Here is a 21,687-nt window from a genome sequence, read left to right as displayed (position 1 = left end):
CTATAATAATATAAAAGTAATCATCAGTTGTAACGCTATTAAATACATTTTCTCATAGGCGTTAATTAAATACATAAACTTACAGACACTAATTAAATACATAAATTGGTATCACAAGTGAGAGGTGGGATTATTTCTAATAAATAAATTACATAAAGTTAAAAAATTTGTAGAAATGCAAAAGTCTTGTACAAATATTCCAATTGTATAAGTAAATAGCTCCTCCATAGGTAAAGTTTTGATTGTAGACCATTTAATAAATAAGTGATTGGCCATCAATGTATAATATACATTACAAACATAGGACAAAAAATATTTTTTTTCTTCAGATCATTTTCACAATGCCATTTTAAAGATAGATATATGTTAGATTAAAAAAACTCAAATTTATGAGTGTCAGATGTTTCATCCGATGGAAAATATCCAAAGAAATGTTTGTTAAAAATTTAAAATGAACAAAAATTCATGTAGATTTTGATTTCATATCATATCTCAGGTCTGAGTGGACAAGACGAAACTGTTAGAACAAGCATCAGCGGACAAGAGGACATCAGTTAAACAACAGATCATTGTAGTTGGTCAGCAGGCCAACAATACTTGTGGTGTAGTTAGTGCATGTCCGCACAACTTTGACACGGTCAGCTCTCTCAAAGTTGGACTTGACCATCTCGTAATACTCCCCGTCACTCAGGGCAAAAGATTTGAGGCCAGGACAACGCAGCCTAGAAAAGGTGGATTGGAAGTTTTTTTTAGTTCAAATAGCACAATAGTGGGACAAGCTTGTGTGGATGGGGGGGACGTGTCTTCAAATTATCACAAATCTGGTGGTGTGGGGGTGTAGAGTAATAACTATTTTGAGCTATGTAGAGGAAGGAAGGTCTAAAGAAATGTGAGGCAGTATATATATTATGTATTTCTTTAATTATTGTGAAAAAATATGTTAATTTTAGTAAAAATATAAAAAATATAATTGTAGCTATTTTGGTGGAGGGCGGGGGGTGGTAAAGAAACTGACGTGATATTTTTTTATGAAAAGTGATGGAAAAATGTAGATTGGTGCTATTTTCTTTGACCCCCCCCCCCCCCCCTCCTCTGAGTGATGTTTAACCTTCATATTAACCCAGTACTGAAAGGGCTTTACCAGACACAGATCATAGTAGCAACAAATGTTTATATTAAATTTAAAGAGATGTCATCTGTAAAAAAAATGTCATACAGGACCAAATTAATATTTTTATTTGCAGCATTGATAATGATCTGGTTAACAAAATTGTTAACAGTGGAATCAACATTGTAGTTGAAGTTAGCCTCTCTGAGACCAGGTGAGCAATCCTTTTACAACAAGGGATGATGGTAGTAAGCAAAACAAAGTTTAGAAACTTCTTTCAATATTTTTAATTTTATAGGCCTACATGAGTCTAAAAGTGTCTAGAAGACTTACTTGACATGGTCTATGAACTTGTTACTGTGTCTAAAAGTGTCTAGAAAACCTACATGATGTATGTCTATGAATTTGTTACAAGTGTCTAGAAAACTAACCTGATGTGTCTATGAATTTGTTACTAGTGTCTAAAAGTGTCTAAAAAAACCTACCTGGTGATATGGTCTATGAACTTGTTGCTAGTGTCTAGAAGACTAACCTGATGTGGTCTATGAACTTGTTGCTAGTGTCTAGAAGAACTAACCTGATGTGGTCTATGAACTTGTTGCTCTTGTCACTGAACCTGATGGTGTCTGGGTCCCACAGCGTACAAGAAAACCTACCTGATGTGGTCTATGAACTTGTTGCAGTGTCTAAAAGTGTCTAGAAAACCTACCTGATGTGGTCTATGAACTTGTTGCAGTGTCTAAAAGTGTCTAGAAAACCTACCTGATGTGGTCTATGAACTTGTTGCTGTGTCTAAAAGTGTCTAGAAAACCTACCTGATGTGGTCTATGAACTTGTTGCTGTGTCTAAAAGTGTCTAGAAAACCTACCTGATGTGGTCTATGAACTTGTTGCTAGTGTCTAGAATAACTAAACTGATGTGGTCTATGAACTTGTTACTGTGTCTAGAAAACCTACCTGATGTGGTCTATGAACTTGTTGCTCTTGTCACTGAACCTGATGGTGTCTGGGTCCCACTGGATCCCACAGCGTACAAGAAAACCTACCTGATGTGGTCTATGAACCTACCTGATGTGGTCTATGAACTTGTTGCTCTTGTCACTGAACCTGATGGTGTCTGGGTCCCACTGGATCTCACAGCGTACAAGCCTTGGGCAGTGCTGAGCAAAAGCTTCCACAATCTGATCAACGTGCACACGAGAGGCAATTTTCAGGAACCAGCCATTTGCAGTACCCAGCACACAGATCCTGATATGGAAACAATACAATTTGCTGTTAAACACGTCAGAGTACACCAGAATAATTATGGTTACTTGGAACATGGAATCTCTACTAAAATAGTTTAGATAATTGTTTAAAAGGTTAATGAAATAAGTGTAGATAAAGCGTTATAAAGTACCCTTTTGAACCTTAATGTCCATGGGGGCAGGTGAAGTAGAGTTCATCTGTTTTATTTACTACAGCATGTGAAGGAATAGTGTGGTCAGCACTTTACCTTTACCTTCACTAACGTGAATCAGGTACCCCTTAAAACTGGGTGGACTCAGGGACGTCATATGAACTCGAGCCCCGCCTCTAACCTCGAGATTTTCGGGTTAGCAATCAAACAACAGTATTATAAGGGAAAAAAAACTAGAGTGTATACAGAGTTTGTCCTCACTTGATATTTTTGAGGTAGGGAATAGCATTGAGCCAGAAGTTTTCAGTCAGCTTTGGCTTGCCAGCCAGCATCAACCCCCGCAGGTTTTGTCCGTGGGTCTGGATAAACTGGTAGATGGCGTTCTCGCTCAGGGCGTGGGTGTGGCTGATGTCCAGAGCCTGGAGACGGTTGAACTTGCCCAGCTCCATCAACTTCTCTAAAATCTAAACACACAGAGAAATGCTTACATAAGGAGAGAAATGCTTACATAGGAGAGAAATGATTACATAGGAGAGAAATGATTACATGAGGAGAGAAATAAGTTTTTACTAGCACCATGTAATTAGCCAAACAAATAAGATCATTCTTAAATTTCCTTATCAGAACAAATAACCAGCAGGATATCATACAACTGTTTTGTGCACATTTTTTTTAATGTATTAACTGAATTAACGAAGGCTCAGATTGCATCTTTCTATGTCCCTACATTTTACTTATCAACATGATGCAGACCTTAATCTGATACTAATACAACCCCTAGCACAACAAAAAACTTCTACTTAAAACAAGTTAATTAAAAAAGTCTACTGACATTTATGCGCAATTTCCTTATGTTATCTAAAAATAGCTCTGACGTATAATGCTGGGGTGCGTTCATGCTAGAAGAACGATCGGTTTGTAGGTGTTTATGTAATTTTAAAATTTGTGACCGAACGAGAGGATATTTTTGAAAACTGTCTTCGGCAATATTGTTCTAAATTATGGCAGGAATCGATTGGTACATGTTTCAAGTCGCTAAGTGGTCTGGTTGCCAAGATATGGGCCAAAAACTGAATTTTTTCGAGGTTTTTTGGCTTTTCCGGGAAATACATGAAAGAAACCCGGAATTTTTATGGCCTATGCTCATTCTTGTAACTTGCTTAACATAATTGCTTTTGGAACTAGTCATCGATATTGCTTCGTTGAGGAGGAGATACGACTTAAAGCCCGGACACACATTCATCCATACATCCATACATTCATTCATTCATTCATCCATCCATTCCCAGAAATGACGATTTAATAAACGCAATTCTCCAGAATGGAAATTGCGCTAAAAATAACTACGCCACCAAAATTCCACCATGCAATCACCTGATTCATTCAATTGCATCTTAACAAGCCAAAAAAAAAAACACTAAAAAAAACCACTAAACCAAGCCAAAACCTTACATCAACCACAACTGTAATATTAAATTGAAAATAACAAATCCTAGTTGCAAACACACAACTTGTACAAAAAACAAAACATAAACAATCACTTAATCTAGCTTTAATACAACTTTCACTCCACAGACTGCACTCCACTCTCAACTTTAATCACAGCTAAGCTACATCACAGCATTCATCCATAACCTAACACTATCACAGTCATTGTATTTTATCCAATGTATTATTCATTATAATATAACAATGTTTGAAAGTTGCAGTTTTTTTCTGTTACATTTTTTTTGGCCTCATATAAACTCACAGTCCCTTTCTACATTAACTATAGTACATGACTTACAGTAAACACTGCACATATTTGTATAGAACAAATGAAAACCTGCTGACCTTGTCATTAAAAAACTCGCAATATCCCAAGGCCAAGTAAGTAAATCCTGGCATGCGGAGCAGGATGTTCTCTAGACATTGGGCTGACAGCTCTGTGGAGGTCAGGTCCAGCTCATGGATGGCAGAGGTTTCCCAGGGGACACTCATCATGTGGTCATCTTCAACACCTAGGTAACAGAAAGTAAACAGTCGAGGTCAGTCTGTGGTCATCTTCAACACCTGGGTAACAGAAAGTAAACAGTCGAGGTCAGTCTGTGGTCAGCTTCAACACCTGGGTAACAGAAAGTAAACAGTTGAGGTCAGCTTATACTGGAAAAGAGCACTCATTTCAACAATCTTCTCTGGAAGATGTAATCAAAAATATACATGTAGGTCTACTCTTCAGAGTTTAACTTTTCCAACTCAATTTTCTGTGCATATATATCATGGTCTAGGCTTTCTTTTAGACACTTCTAAATACATGTAACAAGTATATATTGATGTTATGTAGCAATCCAATTTTATGAATAAAAATAAATCAAGGCTGCACTATAGAATTAAGTCAGTTTTGAATATTTAATAGAAAAATCTGACTATCCCCGCATAAGTAAAATTTTGGAATAAAACTTTGCTCATTTAAATTTTTTTTTTTTTAAACACACAAAAATTTAAAATAATTTTAGATCATTAATTAAAAACTATAGCCACTGAAAGATACAACTTCATTTAGAATAACTCTTTTCAATCTATCAATATTCTTTATCCTGAGTACATTCCCTTTTTATTTTATGTTTATTTTGACCAGATGGCCTATAGTACATTTATTTTACCAAAAGATATAAATTTGATTGGTAATACTGAAATAATGTTTAAAATATTGTGCAGTTTAGTTTTAGAGTGATTTTTAACATTATTTGGTGCAAGTAGAGCTAAGAAAGATGGTTAATTTTAAAAATTAACAATTTAAACCAAATATAGATCTATCAAAACAATAAACCGGTAGTGATCTCCCCTAAACTTTCTCGAATATTCTTATATAAAACAACAGGGGATGGTAACTGGGGATATAGTTATGATTTTTAATCCATTGTAAATACTTAAACTTTTAAAAATAGAATAGAATCTCATAAAAAAAACATTGCGCACCAAGCAAACGCCGAATAAAAACGCGTATAATAGTGCGCAATATTATTAGTACTTTAAAAATTTACATTAGTTTTTTGAGAAATCGGAAGTAGCGTAAATTACTACTTCCAGTCAACGGAAATTACTCAAAATTTAACAGAAGGTAGAGAATTAGATCTTTTACTTACATGTGAAATTTCATTTATCTATCTGAAATAGTACTCAAGTTATAGGCTTTTGAAAAATTCAAAGTAGGAAAAGTACCACTTCCGGTTATCGGAAATCGCTCAAAAGTTGATACGGATCTACGATTTTGATAAAATACTTATATATGAAATTTCATCAACCTAGCTGTAACGGTACTCAAGTTATCGTGTTTACACACAGACACACACACGGACAGACACACACACACACAGACATACGGACAAGATTGCAAAATTATGTTTTTCCGTATCAGTGAGGTGTAAAACGTCGAGATTTGTAAAAATCTCGATTTTTTTTTTTGCACGATTACAATACTTTCTCTATACTACGTATATACGAGAAAGTAAAAATAAAACAAATATAAAAACCTTTATAATATAAAGCTTTTGAATACACTAAAAATAAGAAAATGTAACTAATTTGCTTTATTTAATAAAAGCTTTGGTCACCCTTACATATTTTAGTAACCAAAGCTTTTATAAAAGAAAGTAAGTTTATTTTATTTTCAGATTAAAAATAGATATCAATGCATTGTCATTTAGGAAAAATGTATCTCAGAAGTTAAAACAAAATTGCTGCATTAGAAGTGTGTAAAAATTAAGTTATAGATTTGCCACAAACCCACAAAAAGCAGACAAAAAGACATCGTGTGAACTAAGTAAAAGCTTGTCAAAACACGAACTACTCTTCATATTTACCAGCATGATGTAGCAGTAAAGACTTCAGCTTTTTACATCTCTGAATTAGATTTTTAAATGAACTGCCCTTGACTCTTAGACAAAAGTTCAAGGCCAGACACTCAATGTGAATGCAGTTAGAGGCCAACAACTCAATATGGCTGTCATCAAGAAAAGTGATTCCATAGAGGTTAACCACCTTCAGGTTAGGTGTGTGTGCCTTAATCTTGCTAATGTTGATGACCTCGTATATATCTTCTTCTGATTCTGAAGATAACTCAAATGTTCCTGAAAAAAGAGAAAACAAAGTATTAGAAGAAGTAGCTATCATGCCATGCTTAGCAGCTTTTGAGATATTCTGATGTTGTGCTTAAAGGAAAAGAAACATGAATTTAACTGTTGTTGATTACTTAAACTAAAAAAAAAATCAAGACTAATACAATGATCCAGGGGTCGGCGTGGTCGAGTCGGTAAAGCTCATGGTTGCTAAACCGAGTTCGAACCCTCGGGCAGATGTGGCTCGTTAGCTGGGAACAGCCACTCTTCTAGGAGAGACAACTCCAAAATTAAACGACTGCTGCCTTGTAGTTTGTTCTTGGTTGGACAAAGGCTATGGAAGCAAATCCAAAAAGAAAAGCAGGCTGAAATTGGAGTCAATGGCCTCAATGGCGCATAACCAGTTGACACGTACCGCTTAATTGTGTTGGAGGCATGGTCGAGTCGGCAAAAAGCTCATGGTTGATAAATTCGAACAAAGTCTCGAGTTCTAACCCACTGGCAGATAAATCTCGATCCCCTTCAACACTAATAATTAAGAACGAAGAAGAAGAAGAAGACAATGATCCAAGCTCAATGAGGACCATTGAAATTTCTATCTCTCTCAACAAGTTAGCTACAGACAATAGGGCTGGTAAGTAGGTCACCAACCAGTTCTATGGCTCATACAGGTTTTATTGAGCGTAGAACTGGTTGGTGACCTACTTACCAGCCCTATTACATGTAGCAACTTGACAATAAATCAGACATCAGATGGCCAGAAAAAAAATACCAACACCAAATTCAGGCGGATGATGCTGCCAGATTTTTTCAAGATAGGAACCAACAATTTAAAATTTGAAGTTATGCTACAAGGATATGGAGTGTTGAGTAGCCAAACAACATTAACCATGACTAAACATGCAGTGATAGTAAGGTTTCTAAAACAGATAATATTTTTACCAACTCCAACTTTACATAAATTAAGGATCTTACCAATTAAATGCAGCACTTCCAAAGAAGACAAACAGCTATAGATTCTGCGCATGAACCCTTCAAGAAAGATCACTTCCGAAAGACAAATACATAAGCTTCGAAGATTACAAGGAAAAGCATTCAGGTCATTGAAGTCATGGAGTTGCATGGCATTTGAAAAGTCCAAAGTCATATACCTGAAATACGTAAACAATTTTGTTATCAAAGTTATTATAATCAACATTTTAATATTTAATAAATTAAATAATATTTTACCAAAATTCAATCAGATATTAACACAAAAACAATACAAGTTCTTTTAATATAGAAACACAAACCTTAGCGCTGGGCATTTGTTAGCCAGTTCATGGAGCACAGGAGCTGTGATGAGATCGCTCGGTATCTCAATATAGCGCAAGGTTGAGCCAAAGCGGATCCCTATCAGTGCTTGCAAAACTTCAGGAGAGTACACATGCAGACCAGAGAATTCCGGTCGCAGAGAGACTTTTGTCCACAAGCGGCTGTCGTAGGCAAGAAGCCTCCATTTCCTACACACTCTGGCAACCTTCCCCAACTCTGAGTGACGCAGGAAGGTAAAAACATGCAGAAGTAGTTTATCAGGCACTTTGTCGATGGTTACGCTCTGAAACAGAAAATACATACAAAATCAGACAAGCAGTTTTTATTTTTTTAGATTGGTTATGCATACTATAGTATATTAAAATAATAAGGCCTGAGTGTCTTCTGTTAAAAGATTTCACTTCATGCTAGCTTAATTCCTACACAACTAAAAGTAAATAAAGTTAGGGATGGATCTTTAGTAAAAAGGTTAGGAATATGGTAATGAGAGGGTGAAAGCTGATAAGTTTTGAATAAATGTGTTGCGACCATTAAAACGCAAGGTTCACCTTGGCCATCAACCTGTAGGTCCACTAGTGAATGGATGCAGTTCCCATTAGGATATAAGGCGCTTCTCACATTATAGCTTATAATTATAAAGGAAATCACAATTACCTTTCATTCACAAACTAACGAAGTGTTGCATTATGATGAGTAATGTGGCTTTAGCAACGGGGCATTCAGGATGGAGATGCAGAATGGATGAGTTAGGGGAAATGGTAAAAAAATTTGACAGAGAGCAAGTGACTGGTGTTTGGGTGGGCAGGGTCTGATTGGGGAGGGGGAGGGGGGCAGGGTAGCGTGATTTTGTAGTATAGTTTTATAAACTTTCTAACCACAGACCATTACCCTTTCTGGTTATATATACAAAATAAGAAGACCATGAAACTTTTCACACTCATCATGGAGTGGACCCAGTGCATGCTTGGCTCAATGCTATCGATAGACGGGCATGCAACTTGTTATAATATAGGCCTATTTTTAGGTCTTCAAAAAAGGGGCACATATCCTTACTACTGAAGAATTTACTTTCACTCATTAAATATTTTTTATTAGAGTGAGGTCTATTAATAATGGCCTAATTGAAATTTACACAGTTTTAGTAATTTAGTAGTGCAATACTTTAACAATAATATTAATGAATAAAAAATTATAATATTATAGTAGCCTAATATTATAGGCAAATCTATATATATAATTCTCTTCTTCGAGCCATTAGAAAACAAGCTGCAAACGCTCTCCCTACCTCCCCACCCCTACATGGTTTTAGTGAGCTGTGTTCACTCTAAATGTTTACAAGCAGAGCCAACGATTTTAAACGTAGGGGGGGGGGGGAGGAGGGGGGGAGGGAAGGAAGGGGGGGGGGGGGGGTTTATGGTCCTTAACGAGCTACTTATAGTGTTTTAAAGAAATATTTTCAGTGTCAGCGTTGGTACTGTCGAATTCACAAATTATGAATTATTGAAAATTAGAAACAACTAAATAGCGGCGTATGTTATGCCGCGGGCCGGCTCGTAGTAAATAAAGACTTATTTATTTAGCTGCATGTCAGTTAATGTAACAAAGTCACATGTAGGCCTAATCAAATGTGTATATTATATGGCCTAATACTACTAGATCTTATACTATACTAATAGTAGTCTATTGTCTATAGACTACTCTATATTATATTAGTATATAGTCTACTATAGAGTAATAGACTATAGAGTAGACATACAGTTAGAATAGATGTAGATTCTTCTTCTAGTGATGTTGTCAGTTGTTAAGGTCTATTTGTAATGAATTTCAATGCATTCTTATAATCTAGATTATAACATATGCTATGGTATGTAGATTTAGAATCTAAAATCTAGATGTAATAACTACAGTAATGATGTGTACATGCATGTAAAATAAACTAACCACTCGGTTAAAATAGCCTTCGCTCTCGTTATGAGCAGTCGACACATGAGAAGCATCTTGTGCAATATCAAATATCGTAGTCCGAAAAGCAGCATCCATTTGTGATTCGACTTGTTCTAGCAAACTATTTTATTTTATAATTCTCTTTAAACTCAACAAATAATTCAGCACATCTAGATCTAGTGATTATCCGTCAATAATAATCAAAATATAAATTTGCCTAAATCATTTTAACTTTTAAATTGAAAAACAATCAACTCAGAATGAGTAAAAGTAAAAAAGAAAATATGAAACGGATGCGGTAATCTCTACTAGCTACACAATAGCCCAGCTTCCATAATGTGCTCTACACGCTGAAGTATTTTTAACTTTGGCTCTGGCATCACTCCTGTGTTTACGTTCCCCATCTACGACTTTCAGGTTGCAGAAAACGTGTTGTGGGATTCCAGACAGTTCGTAACGTTCTCGCTTGGTGGAGTATGCTGATACCCCTGTTGTAATGCTAGTAGTGGGTAACTCCTCCTAACTATCGACATGTAAAGGAATGGCTCAAGATAATTATAGGGAAGTCATTTCTGTTGAATCTAGATCTACTATTAAAAGAGTAAGTTCAAATTTGTTTTAGATCTAAATAAATTTTCAAAATTAAATGTACATATATTTTTTAAAGATTAATTGAAGAGCCTAGTGTGTTTAGTACGAGACGATTTAATACGAAACTAAAAAAATTTATTATAAGGGTTATAGTTCAGAGTTGATGATGTGAGGGTCAAGACAGTTCACTACAATACTAACAATAATGAAAAACTGTTATCTCAATCAGCTGTTACACAAAATAATTGTTATCGTAGTGTGTGCCCAAATACATCTGACAAATGGAGAAATCCATCGGGCCAAATCAACACCACTTAAAAGCGTTAAGCGGGCCGAAGATTCGACACTTGGCTTGCGAGATTTTGACACTGTATCAGACGTGGCAAAGATGAATGAAGAAGGTTTACCAGTTCACGACGGAGGAGGGGAATCTATTCTTATACCTCGACAAACTTACGAGATTTGGATCTACTCAATTTTGGCGGCGATATTAGTTGGATTGAGTGGTATATTTCCATTATTGGTGATACCTCTAGAATCTGGACAAGCACTCAAGCATGGAGGTAAGATTAATTAACTAAACAATTTAATTAAAATACAATTAAAATTAGGCCTAAATCTGGCAAATTTAGATCTACTACTTACCTAGATCTAGATCGCTTATAGGCCCTAATCACTATTCATACTTTTTAGTTTAAAAAAATATCATAAAATAGATTTACATTTTTAAAATACTGTCTGATTTTGCTCTTTATGATTTTAATTTTGTCAGTGCATAATTTATAATTTGTATATGGGAAATTTAATGTCTTTTTTGTTGTAATTATTTAGAAATAATCCTAGTGCTTATATGGCAAGTGTGTTGTGACAGTGAATGGATTACACTTACAGTTTACACTTGCCATGTAGGTTCTACAAAAAAAAATGTTAAATACTTTATAAAAGCATATTAAAAAAATAATTTCAAAATATACCATTTTTAGAAGTAGATTCTAAATGGTAATCACACGCCTCTCTATGTTTTTAAAACCTAATTTCTTCACTTATTTTGTAGTTTAAAATGTTTTTGAAAATCAAAATAAAAAACTATCTATATTGATTGAGCTTTAAAAAAAATAATTGGGGAAGGGGAGATGAATTGTCATTTTTGGGAGGTTAGATGATGTGATTTGGGTAGGGGGTGTAAATCGTCCATAAAATAAATCATTTATAGAATTAGATGTTGTGGCGTCACTAGGGGCGGGGTGTTCTGCACCGGTTGGAGCTATTTTAGGGGTGAACCCAATTAGTAAAATTACAGTCAAAACAATGTTTTATCCAGTAAAAGTATTCAAAGGGGCGGGGGGGGGGGGGGTGACACCAAATCGGAAATGCAAAATTACTAGCGGTGTGGGGGTGACATCCTCAGTTATCGCACCAGGTGACACCCGACCTGTAACTTCTAAAATAAGACTTAGTATGTTTAATTTTAACTCACAATTACAGTGCAGGAAATAAGTATCATTTTACTATCCTGTCTAGTTTTAAATATCGACGTTATAATACACAGTGTCGGCACGCCATTAAAGTATTGAGCTAGTGAAGTTACTGTTGATCAGAGTTTCTTCCAGGCATCACTATGGGGGAGCTCCGCCCCCCCCCCCCCCCCCCCCGAAAAATTATCCTTCCGTTCTGACGCCCATTGACTGAAGGCTTCCTATAGCTACCTGGTAGACCTATACAGTAACAGAGAATCACAACACTTTCCGTTGTACAACATGTGAAACTATATTTTACTTACTGACTCGAAGAGCTGCTCTAGAAGTTGAATCTGTGCCGGGTGAAGTGAACTCCTCCTCCTTAGCTTGTTCATGTTGGCTTATCGTGTGTTGTCAGAGTCCAACACGAACCATCATACCAGCGTCTGTTGTACGACACACGTCATGGACCCGTGTTGAACACCGCTAGCTCAAGCCCCTAGCTCAAGTTCTCTTTATAGTTTTACACTCAAACAAAAAATGGAATCGGAATAGTTCTTTTCAAAGTTTCGTACAGCTTTACGGCGAGGGTTGTTGTCTAAATCATTCAAAATAAAAACCCGTTGATTGATTATTTGATTTATTCATGGGGTTTGTTCATTTGGTCGGACTCAACTTGGTACAATAGCCATTAAAAGCCTACACGCCCCTAATCAGATGTTATTAATTTTCTCAGCACAAACCACTTTATATTTGGTTGTAACGGGAGTGCGGTCTTAACGTAAACCAGCTTCAATATTTAAAAAAATAATTATTATAACCTGTATTTGGTCGGATGAAGTTTGACGAATACCGAAATGAGTGTCGTGGTTGTAAATATTGTCGTTGTCTAAGACAACTTGATGTATCCGTGGTTGAACTGACATTTGAACTAGTGGACTAGCAACTGAATAAAGAAAGTACGTGATATTTGTGTGTCTGCTGGCCTTATCGCGTGGAACATGGCTAAAGATGAATAAGTCTCACCATAGGTGTCATCCTTATCCTAATAGATGTAATTTATCTCCTAATAGATGTATTCTAACTCACAATACATGCAATGTATCTCCTAATATATGTAACCTCTATCCCTAAATGCAATGTGTCTCCCAATAGATGGATGTAATATCTCCCTAATGATATCACCTTGCCCATAGCTAGATGTAAGCTTATTTTGTCCTGGTGTAAATCGTATCATCGACCACCATGTTCTTACGTGAGGCCGGGGGTGGGGGTATAGTTTCTAACAGTACAAACATATTTAAAATTACTCTATTATCTTTCTGCTTTATTTTTGTTTTATAGAACAAAGTCGAGAGGGGGGGGGGACTAGAGCATACTGTTATAACAGTCAACAGAACACTAGCCGTTATTTCTGACAGAACACTAACCATTATTTCTAACAGCCAGGAAAGGGAACTCTACTATCTATATTTAGCATGGAACCATGTGCCACACGTTGAATTGTCCTAAAAATCTTTTAACTCTAGCTCAACTGGAATGGAGCGAGCTTTTAAAAAAATCTCATTTGAAATTGTGCATGTTTTAGTGTATGGGTCAGGTTGGGTGTGTATGTTGGGGGAGGGTGGGGAGAGAGCAACTATGTCCTCACAATGTCACACACACACACACACACCACACACATACACAGTCGTTGTTATCAAGTTGGTTTGTATAGTTTTCCTTATTTAAAAGGCATACAGCTTGAATTTGTTTTTGTTTTTTTTATACTTCTAACCTTACAGTTTAGTCAAATCCTCGGTCTTATTTATAGGTAGTAAGGTCTATAGATCCAAGGACAGGTCTATAGATCCAAGGACAGGTCAAGTGTAGTGAACCCTTCCTCGACCTATACAGCGTCATCGTGTTTTTAGTAGCGGGGTTTTCGGTCGGCTGACCACATAGAAAAATATCATCTGAAGCCATGAATGTTACTTGGGCCGTGTCGAGGCTATCACGATTGTAACACTGGCATCCACACAACTATTTTAAGTGTACATTCAGTGTTCGCTTGTTGAATGTGGACTACGGATTACTTCCCCAGACATTAGGCCACTGGTGAGGTACCGGTACCGGTACCTTGGTGGTCAACAATGTAACCAGTAGCTACAGTCAGGCGCATCAGCTTCAATAGACCGACTGATGAAAACGACCGTGTAATTACGATGTACATTGTGATAATATTGTCCTTAATATGTGGGGGCAGTAACCCTATCTGCAATGTTATGTTGATACTGTATGGTACAACATAGGACAGTTTGATAGTATAATACTGGGTGTTTGGTGGTACAATATGGGACAGTATGTGGCAGTTTTGTGGTAAAATATGGTAGAGAATGTGGAACAATATGTGGCAGTTTTGTTGTACAGTATGGGACAGTATGTGGCAGTTTTGTGGTAAAATATGGTAGAGTATTTGGAACAATATGTGGCAGTTTTGTGGTACAATATGGGACAGTATGTGGCAGTATTGACGTTTGATAGTACTATATTGGGTGTTTGGTGGTACAATATGGTACAGTACAGAACAGTTTGGTGGGACAGTACTGACGTTTAATGGTACAATATGGTACAGTAAGTGGCAGTTTTGTGATACACTATGGGATAGTTTGATGGTACAATATGGGACAGTATAAGGCAGTTTTGTGGTGCACTATGGTACAGTATGATGCAGTGATTACGACAAGTTGTGTATGTAGTCTACGTGTGAGTGAATCGATATGATCATAGTCTTAAAGTTAAGCGCTAAAATTTTGCATCTACAGAACAGATCGTGGGTACTGCACGCTAATGTATTATTTACACTATCTTCAAATGTCACCCGACTGATAGTTAGACCACTAGAAATGTCACCGGACTGATATTTAGACCACTAGAACTGAGATTTGCCCTGTCGTCTGTCATTACAGAAAGATACCATCTGGTAGAGTTAAACAGCTATATTTAAACATGCACTAGGCCCATCTGTTTGAGTCGAGTCTTAATCCCTCTAGGCTGCGCTGATTTCATTATTTCTAGTTAAAACAACAAATATTTTAATTTTGTGTTGCACGGGGAGGGGGGGGGGGTCAACATGTTGCAATGTGTAAACAGCTGGCCATTACAGAAACTTGTCGTCATAATTTCATTTTAATAAGATGGGGGGGGGGGGGGGTTAGCTAGCCCTAACCAGCATGCACTGCACGTGTCATGGGTGAGCCGCAGTGCCGGCACGTGTGTTTTAGCTACACACATTTGATAGGAACTAAATGATATCTCTTATGTTGTAGTTTTCACGTCTTGAACAGCAGAAACTACATCAAGTCAAACCAAATATATGCATTCGTATGTACATCTTCTGCGTCCTTTTTACTGTCAAGGTTTTTTTTACACAGTACTGTACCAAAAAAAAACAGACCCTCATGTTGCCAATTTTGAGTTTCGCCGCCCCACCCCTTAGGTTGCCACCCTTAGGTTCCGCCCCCCCCCCCCTCGAGTTACCGGGTTTCTCCTCCCCCCCCCCCTCCCCCTCTTCGTGTTACCATCCTCAGGTTCCGCCCCTCGTGTTAAGATCTTAAACGCACGCATCTTTTTTATTTTTTCTCAACACTCGTTCTAAAAAAACTGAATACCTACAAGCACTCCATCCACTCCAATCACTCCATCCACACTCCACAAATCCACTCCAATCAATCATTCACACACACTCCAATCACACACCACCACCACTGCCACCACCGGCCACGTGATTTGACATTCCTACTCACCAATAGCAGCCGAGCATGCGCGTGTGATCAGGTGTCTGACAGGCCGCCTCACCTGCGACTGAGACACCTGGGAACTACAGAACCTGTCGCTCCCATTGATCTTTCACGTGGGGAAATCAGCGGCTAGGGGGATCAGGTTTAAGTAATTGATACCATCAGCTGTCATCGATACCATCAGCTGTCATTGGCCCAGCCTTTCAGATCGTTTAGTCACCACGTGTCATACTTTCTAATGGTGTTGTCACACAGGTAGTTTTTGCTATCGTGTCCAAAGGTAGTTGTTGCTATTGTGTCCACAGGTAGTTGTCGCTATTGTATCCACAGGTAGTTGTCGCTATTGTATCCACAGGTAGTTATCGCTATTGTGAACAAATGTAGTTGTCGCTATCGTGTTCACATGTAGTTGTCGCTATCGTGTCCAAAGGTAGTTGTCGCTATCGTGTCCACAGGTAGTTGTCGCTATCGTGTCCAAAGGTAGTTGTTGCTATTGTCTACAGGTAGTTGTTGCTATTGTCTACAGGTAGTTGTTGCTATTGTCTACAGGTAGTTGTTGCTATTGTCCACAGGTAGTTGTTGCTATTGTCCAAAGGTAGTTGTCGCTATCGTGTCCACAGGTAGTTGTCGCTATTGTCCACAGGTAGTTGTCGCTATTGTATCCACAGGTAGTTGTTGCTATTGTGTCTTAAGGTAGTTGTCGCTATTGTATCCACATATAGTTGTCGCTATTGTGAACACATGTAGTTGTCGCTATCGTGTCCACATGTAGTTGTCGCTATCGTGTCCAAAGGTAGTTGTCGCTATCGTGTCCACATGTAGTTGTCGCTATCGTGTCCACAGGTAGTTGTCGCTATTGTATCCACAGGTAGTTGTCGCTATTGTATCCACAGGTAGTTGTTGCTATTGTGTCTTAAGGTAGTTGTCGCTATTGTATCCACAGGTAGTTGTCGCTATTGTGTCCAAATGTAGTTGTCGCTATTGTGTCTACAGGTAGTTGTCGCTATTGTGTCTACGGGTAGTTGTCGCTATTGTATCCACTGGTAGTTGTCGCTATTGTATCCACAGGTAGTTGTCGTTATTGTGTCCAAAGGTAGTTGTCGCTATTGTATCCACATGTAGTTGTCGTTATTGTGTCCAAAGGTAGTTGTCGCTATTGTATCCACATGTAGTTGTCGCTATTGTGTCCAAAGGTAGTCGTCGCTGTACGATTTTGTAATCATTTCAACAAAAACCAGGTAGCTCCCCCCCCCCCCCCACACCCAAATGTTAAACAGCACTACCCCACTTGGTTGACCCTTGACCCTGACTTAACCTGGGTCTCATCAGATTGTCATTTTGTCACCAGGAAAGGAATTTGTTGTTTAAATATCGACATATAAACTATTCCTGAAGGCATTAGACCACATTTCTCCACTGACCAAACCTGAAAAGATTGTTTAATCAACATAGTGTCTGTCTAATCGAGCTAAAGCTTTCACCATCTACAGCAAACCCCACCTTGTATACATTAGCATTTTATTATAATGATGGAGGAGGATGGCTGTGTTAGCTGAGTGGTGGTGATTTATTTCAAGTTGTCGATTATAAGACACACGATGATGTATAGGATTTAGACTGACGTAACTAGGGATACCATACAAGTTGTATGTGTGTAGTAATGCTTGTTGTATGTGTGTTGTTGTATGAGTGTTGTGAGGTGGTGTATGTGTGTTGTATGTAATGTGTGATACAACACACATATACACAATGAAGCATTCTTCAAGATACGACTAAACATTTTCGTTTATTTCGGTGTTTTTTTCGTTTTTATCTAAAGGTCGAATCTTTGTTGTGAGTATGGGGTGAGGGATGGAGGTCTCAGTCTGAGGGGGGGGGGAGCGGTATCTCATGTCGCGTCTATGCCTTATTTTAAGTTGTATTTAAATCAAATCCACAAATAATGCTCTGTTATACGTTGGGCTGTCTTTTATTAAAATACAGACACATGAGCTAAACTATATCGTATTGAAGTCCATAAAAAACAATAATGTAAACGATCCTCAATTTCTGTATTAATTTTTTTATCAAAGCACCTAATGGCAATGTGCTTATAGTGGGATGTACTGTGTTTCTTTAATTCCGTTAAATTAAAATATCTTTGATCGTTCATCTACACCACCTGTTAATTTTGATCGGTTCGTTATGTTGAGCTAAATATGTCAGTGTTACCCTCCCCCCATAGGTTAATTTGTCAATTAATAGGTTTGTTATGTTGAGCTAAATATGTCAGTGTTATCAAACCTCCATGTTAATTTGTCAATTAATAGGTTTGTTATGTTGAGCTAAATATGTCAGTGTTACCTCCCCTCTATGTTAATTTGTCAGCGGATTAGTTTGTTATGTTGAGCTAAATATATTAGCGTTACCTCCCTTAAGCCCCCTCTAGTCGGATAACGTCCCATAAGCCGCTTGTCTTTATCCTACACACATTCTATGCTTTGTTCCGCTTGCATCGATGTATGTTTGTGTGTACGTGTGTTTGTATGTGTGTGTGTGTGTATGTTTTGTTTTAAATATTGGACTGGAAATGCCCGCTTTGAACGGTATTGATATGCAACTGAGGCGGAGAAAATTGATTTTGGATTGTTTCGTAAAGATTTTTATTATTATACGATGTCCGTGGTGTGTAAACGTGTTGTAATGTAGTTGGTCTCGTAAGGGGGGGGGGGTTTACACAAGGGCTAGCTCTCAGCAGTGATGTTGGGTTATGTTACATAATTAGCACATACATAATTGTATGATTATAACATCAGTTATAGTTAGGACACACAGTTATAATTAGCATACACATAATTGTATGTTTATGTTACATCAGTCGTAATAAGCACACACATAATTGTATGATTATTACATAAGTTATAATTAGGACACACATTATGTATATTTCACCATCAGTCGTAGTTATCACATAACTGTATGTGCATGTTACATCAGTCGGAGTTATCACATAACTGTATGTGCATGTTACATCAGTCCTAGTTATCACATAACTGTATGTGTATGTTACATCAGTCGTATTTATCACATAACGGTATGTGCATGTTACATCAGTCGTAGTTATCACATAACTGTATGTATAGACATGATTACGGTGAAGGTAAGGGAGGAAATCCTTGAAATGTTCTCCAGGTAAATCTTAAAGATCTGGACATGTAGACAGATCAGATATGTTTGGTTATATGCACATCTATGTGTGTATGGTCGTATGCACATGTATGTGTGTATGGTCATATGCACATACATGTGCGTATGGTCATATGCACATACATGTGTGTATGGTCATATGCACATCTATGTGTGTATGGTCATATGCACATCTATGTGTGTATGGTCATATGCACATCTATGTGTGTATGGTCATATGCACATACATGTGTGTATGGTCATATGCACATCTATGTGTGTATGGTTATATGCACATATATGTGTGTATGGTCATATGCACATACATGTGTGTATGGTCATATGCACATCTATGTGTGTATGGTCATATGCACATCTATGTGTGTATGGTCATATGCACATCTATGTGTGTATGGTCATATGTATGTGTGTATGGTCATATGTACATCTATGTGTGTATGGTCGTATGCACATCTATGTGTGTATGGTCATATGTATGTGTGTATGGTCATATGCACATCTATGTGTGTATGGTCATATGCACATCTATGTGTGTATGGTCATATATATGTGTGTATGGTCATCTGTATGTGTGTATGGTCATATGCACATCTATGTGTGTATGGTCATATGCACATACATGTGTGTATGGTCATATGCACATCTATGTGTGTATGGTCATATGTATGTGTGTATGGTCATATGTACATCTATGTGTGTATGGTCGTATGCACATATGTGTGTGTATGTTCATATATGTAGGCTGTAAAGATAGCTGCAGCTTTTAGTGAGACCGCTTTGGGTGTCTATGTGGGATTTAACCCCCCCCCCCACCACCGCCACACACACACACTCCCACCCCCGTCTTACGACACTGGTGTACGACAGATATTTGATGTGCGGTGGTAGAAGGTGATATAGATAAGTGTATGATATATCTTCTACCTCTCTGTATTGTATATCATAGAAGGTGATATAGATAAGTGTATGATAGATCTTCTACCTCTCTGTATTGTATATCATAGAAGGTGATATAGATAAGTGTATGATAGATCTTCTACCTCCCTGTATTGTATATCATAGAAGGTGATATAGAGTCTAGATCAGTGTATGATAGATCTTCTACCTCCCTGTATTGTATATCATAGAAGGTGATATAGAGTCTAGATCAGTGTATGATAGATCTTCTACCTCTCTGTATTGTATATCATAGAAGGTGATATAGATCAGTGTATGATAGATCTTCTACTCTCTGTATTGTATATCATAGAAGGTGATATAGATCAGTGTATGATAGATCTTCTACTCTCTGTATTGTATATCATAGACTAGTCTGGGATAGTTCCCTCCAATACAAACAACAGTACGTTAATATATCATCCTATACGTCATAACAAGCTGTTGTTTATGCTACCAATCTTCTTGATTTGTTTGTTGTGATGTCTGCGTGTTTGTGCTATCTCTCCACCCAACCACTATAAGTACTCATCACTGTTATATATAAAAAATCTACTTTCAGTCAAGCCAGACCACTAAACTGTACATCAATCCAATTATCAATGGACTGAGATAAACGTATATTGGCGTCATAGTCAAGATATACATCATCACGAACAATAGGCTGTCAATGTATCATTATTTATACCTTACAAACTCTACCGCGTGTAATGTATCGACCATCTTTTCCACATTGTTGCCTAATTGTCTATAAAATAGGATTCCCCCTCCCTCAGTAATGGGTCTCCCCCCCCCCCCCCCCCCAGCGGTGGGTGGGTGGGTCACAGATTGGATGCTGCACGACTCGTGCATAAAACTATTACCTGGGGCTATAACACGCCGACACGGGAGCCGTCACACACAACGTGGTCCAATCAATGCACACCACGACACTCGACCCTACAGACGCTAACTTCAACGACACAATCTTCGCCCGTTTAGCTTCTAATGCCCGCTTTACATAACAGTGGTCTACTCACACGCTCACAAAAGACAAGGATTGGCTGGATAAAAATCCACTCAACTTTTTCCCACCTTTTTTAATCCGTGAATTACACGTGAATGAATCCGTGAATTACACGTGCGTAAATTCGTGAACTAATGTGTGTAAATCCGTGAAATATCGTGAGTAAATCCATGAATTATCGTGAATACATCCGTAAATTATCGTGAGTAAGTCTGTGAATTATCGCGAGTGAATCCGTGAATTATCGTGAGTGAATCCGTGAATTATCATGAGTGAATCCGTGAATTGACGTGAGTAAATCCGTGAGTGCCGTAGAGGCGTACCTCCGAGAAAGCAGAGACCCGAGTATCGCCAGCCACGAGCGGCCGGCTAGGGAAGGTAGACGCGTAATGACGGAGGTGTTTCCCTGGCCCAGCGGCTTCTTATAATCAACTTGGTTGTTGGAACCCGACAAACGAAAGTCAGTCCGACTTGTTCCAGGGGTGCCTCCACTGGCTCCCCCACCCCCCGTCCATTTAACACAACCCCGACCCCCCCACACGTGTAACAAACACCCAAGTTTTACATCCGTCCAGCCCTACCCGCGCAATTTGTCAGTCGCTTGTCTAGATTTGAAAGTGATAAAAAAATATTTTTATATTGGACGATAAAACAAGGCTTTGTTTTCTTCTGTGAATGTTTTTTGATAGCTCGTAGTGCCGTGAAATGGGGGGAAGGGGGGGTGTTGATTCTTGATGTCCCGTGGTGCCGTGAAATGGGGGAGGGGGGTGTTGATTCTTGATGTCCCGTGGTGCCGTATCGGTGAGTGAGGGGAGCGGAGTGAGAGGTAGGTATTGAACAGCTTTTGATTGGCGGGTCTAGCAGTCTACCA

At 38.0% G+C, this 21,687-nt stretch overlaps 2 protein-coding genes across 7 annotated transcripts in view; one reads left to right on the top strand and one right to left on the bottom strand.

Annotated features, from left to right (window-relative positions):
- Positions 1-298: 298 nt before the first annotated feature.
- Positions 299-21,687, bottom strand: part of LOC131954318 (F-box/LRR-repeat protein 20) — a 35,869-nt gene continuing 14,480 nt past the window's right edge. For 3 of the 5 annotated variants that reach the window (XM_059317923.1, XM_059317929.1, XM_059317915.1), the window contains exons 3-9: positions 7,896-8,200; positions 7,579-7,754; positions 6,349-6,615; positions 4,340-4,506; positions 2,768-2,970; positions 2,176-2,355; positions 299-722 (exon numbers count right to left, since the gene is read on the bottom strand). In XM_059317923.1, coding sequence (XP_059173906.1) covers positions 551-722; positions 2,176-2,355; positions 2,768-2,970; positions 4,340-4,506; positions 6,349-6,615; positions 7,579-7,754; positions 7,896-8,200 — 1,470 coding nt within the window. In that variant the 3' untranslated portion in view covers positions 299-550. Of the gene's footprint in view, positions 723-2,175; positions 2,356-2,767; positions 2,971-4,339; positions 4,507-6,348; positions 6,616-7,578; positions 7,755-7,895; positions 8,201-9,858; positions 10,238-12,232; positions 12,563-21,687 lie in introns of those variants that run through there. The other 2 variants (XM_059317947.1, XM_059317937.1) reach the window with 2 other exon arrangements.
- The window catches only part of LOC131954358 (zinc transporter ZIP13), a 39,192-nt gene continuing 27,838 nt past the window's right edge, over positions 10,334-21,687 (top strand). Inside the window, exons 1-2 of one of the 2 annotated variants that reach the window (XM_059317982.1) lie at positions 10,334-10,462; positions 10,598-11,015. In XM_059317982.1, coding sequence (XP_059173965.1) covers positions 10,658-11,015 — 358 coding nt within the window. In that variant the 5' untranslated portion in view covers positions 10,334-10,462; positions 10,598-10,657. The remainder of the gene's footprint in view (positions 10,463-10,597; positions 11,016-21,687) is intronic. The other variant, XM_059317991.1, reaches the window with a different exon arrangement.

This window comes from Physella acuta, unplaced genomic scaffold (assembly GCF_028476545.2).
Source record: "Physella acuta isolate Inbredline_101_S28 unplaced genomic scaffold, ASM2847654v3 ptg000078l, whole genome shotgun sequence".
In the NCBI taxonomy this organism is placed as follows: domain Eukaryota; kingdom Metazoa; phylum Mollusca; class Gastropoda; family Physidae; genus Physella; species Physella acuta.
This window is presented reverse-complemented; position numbering and strand designations above follow the sequence as displayed.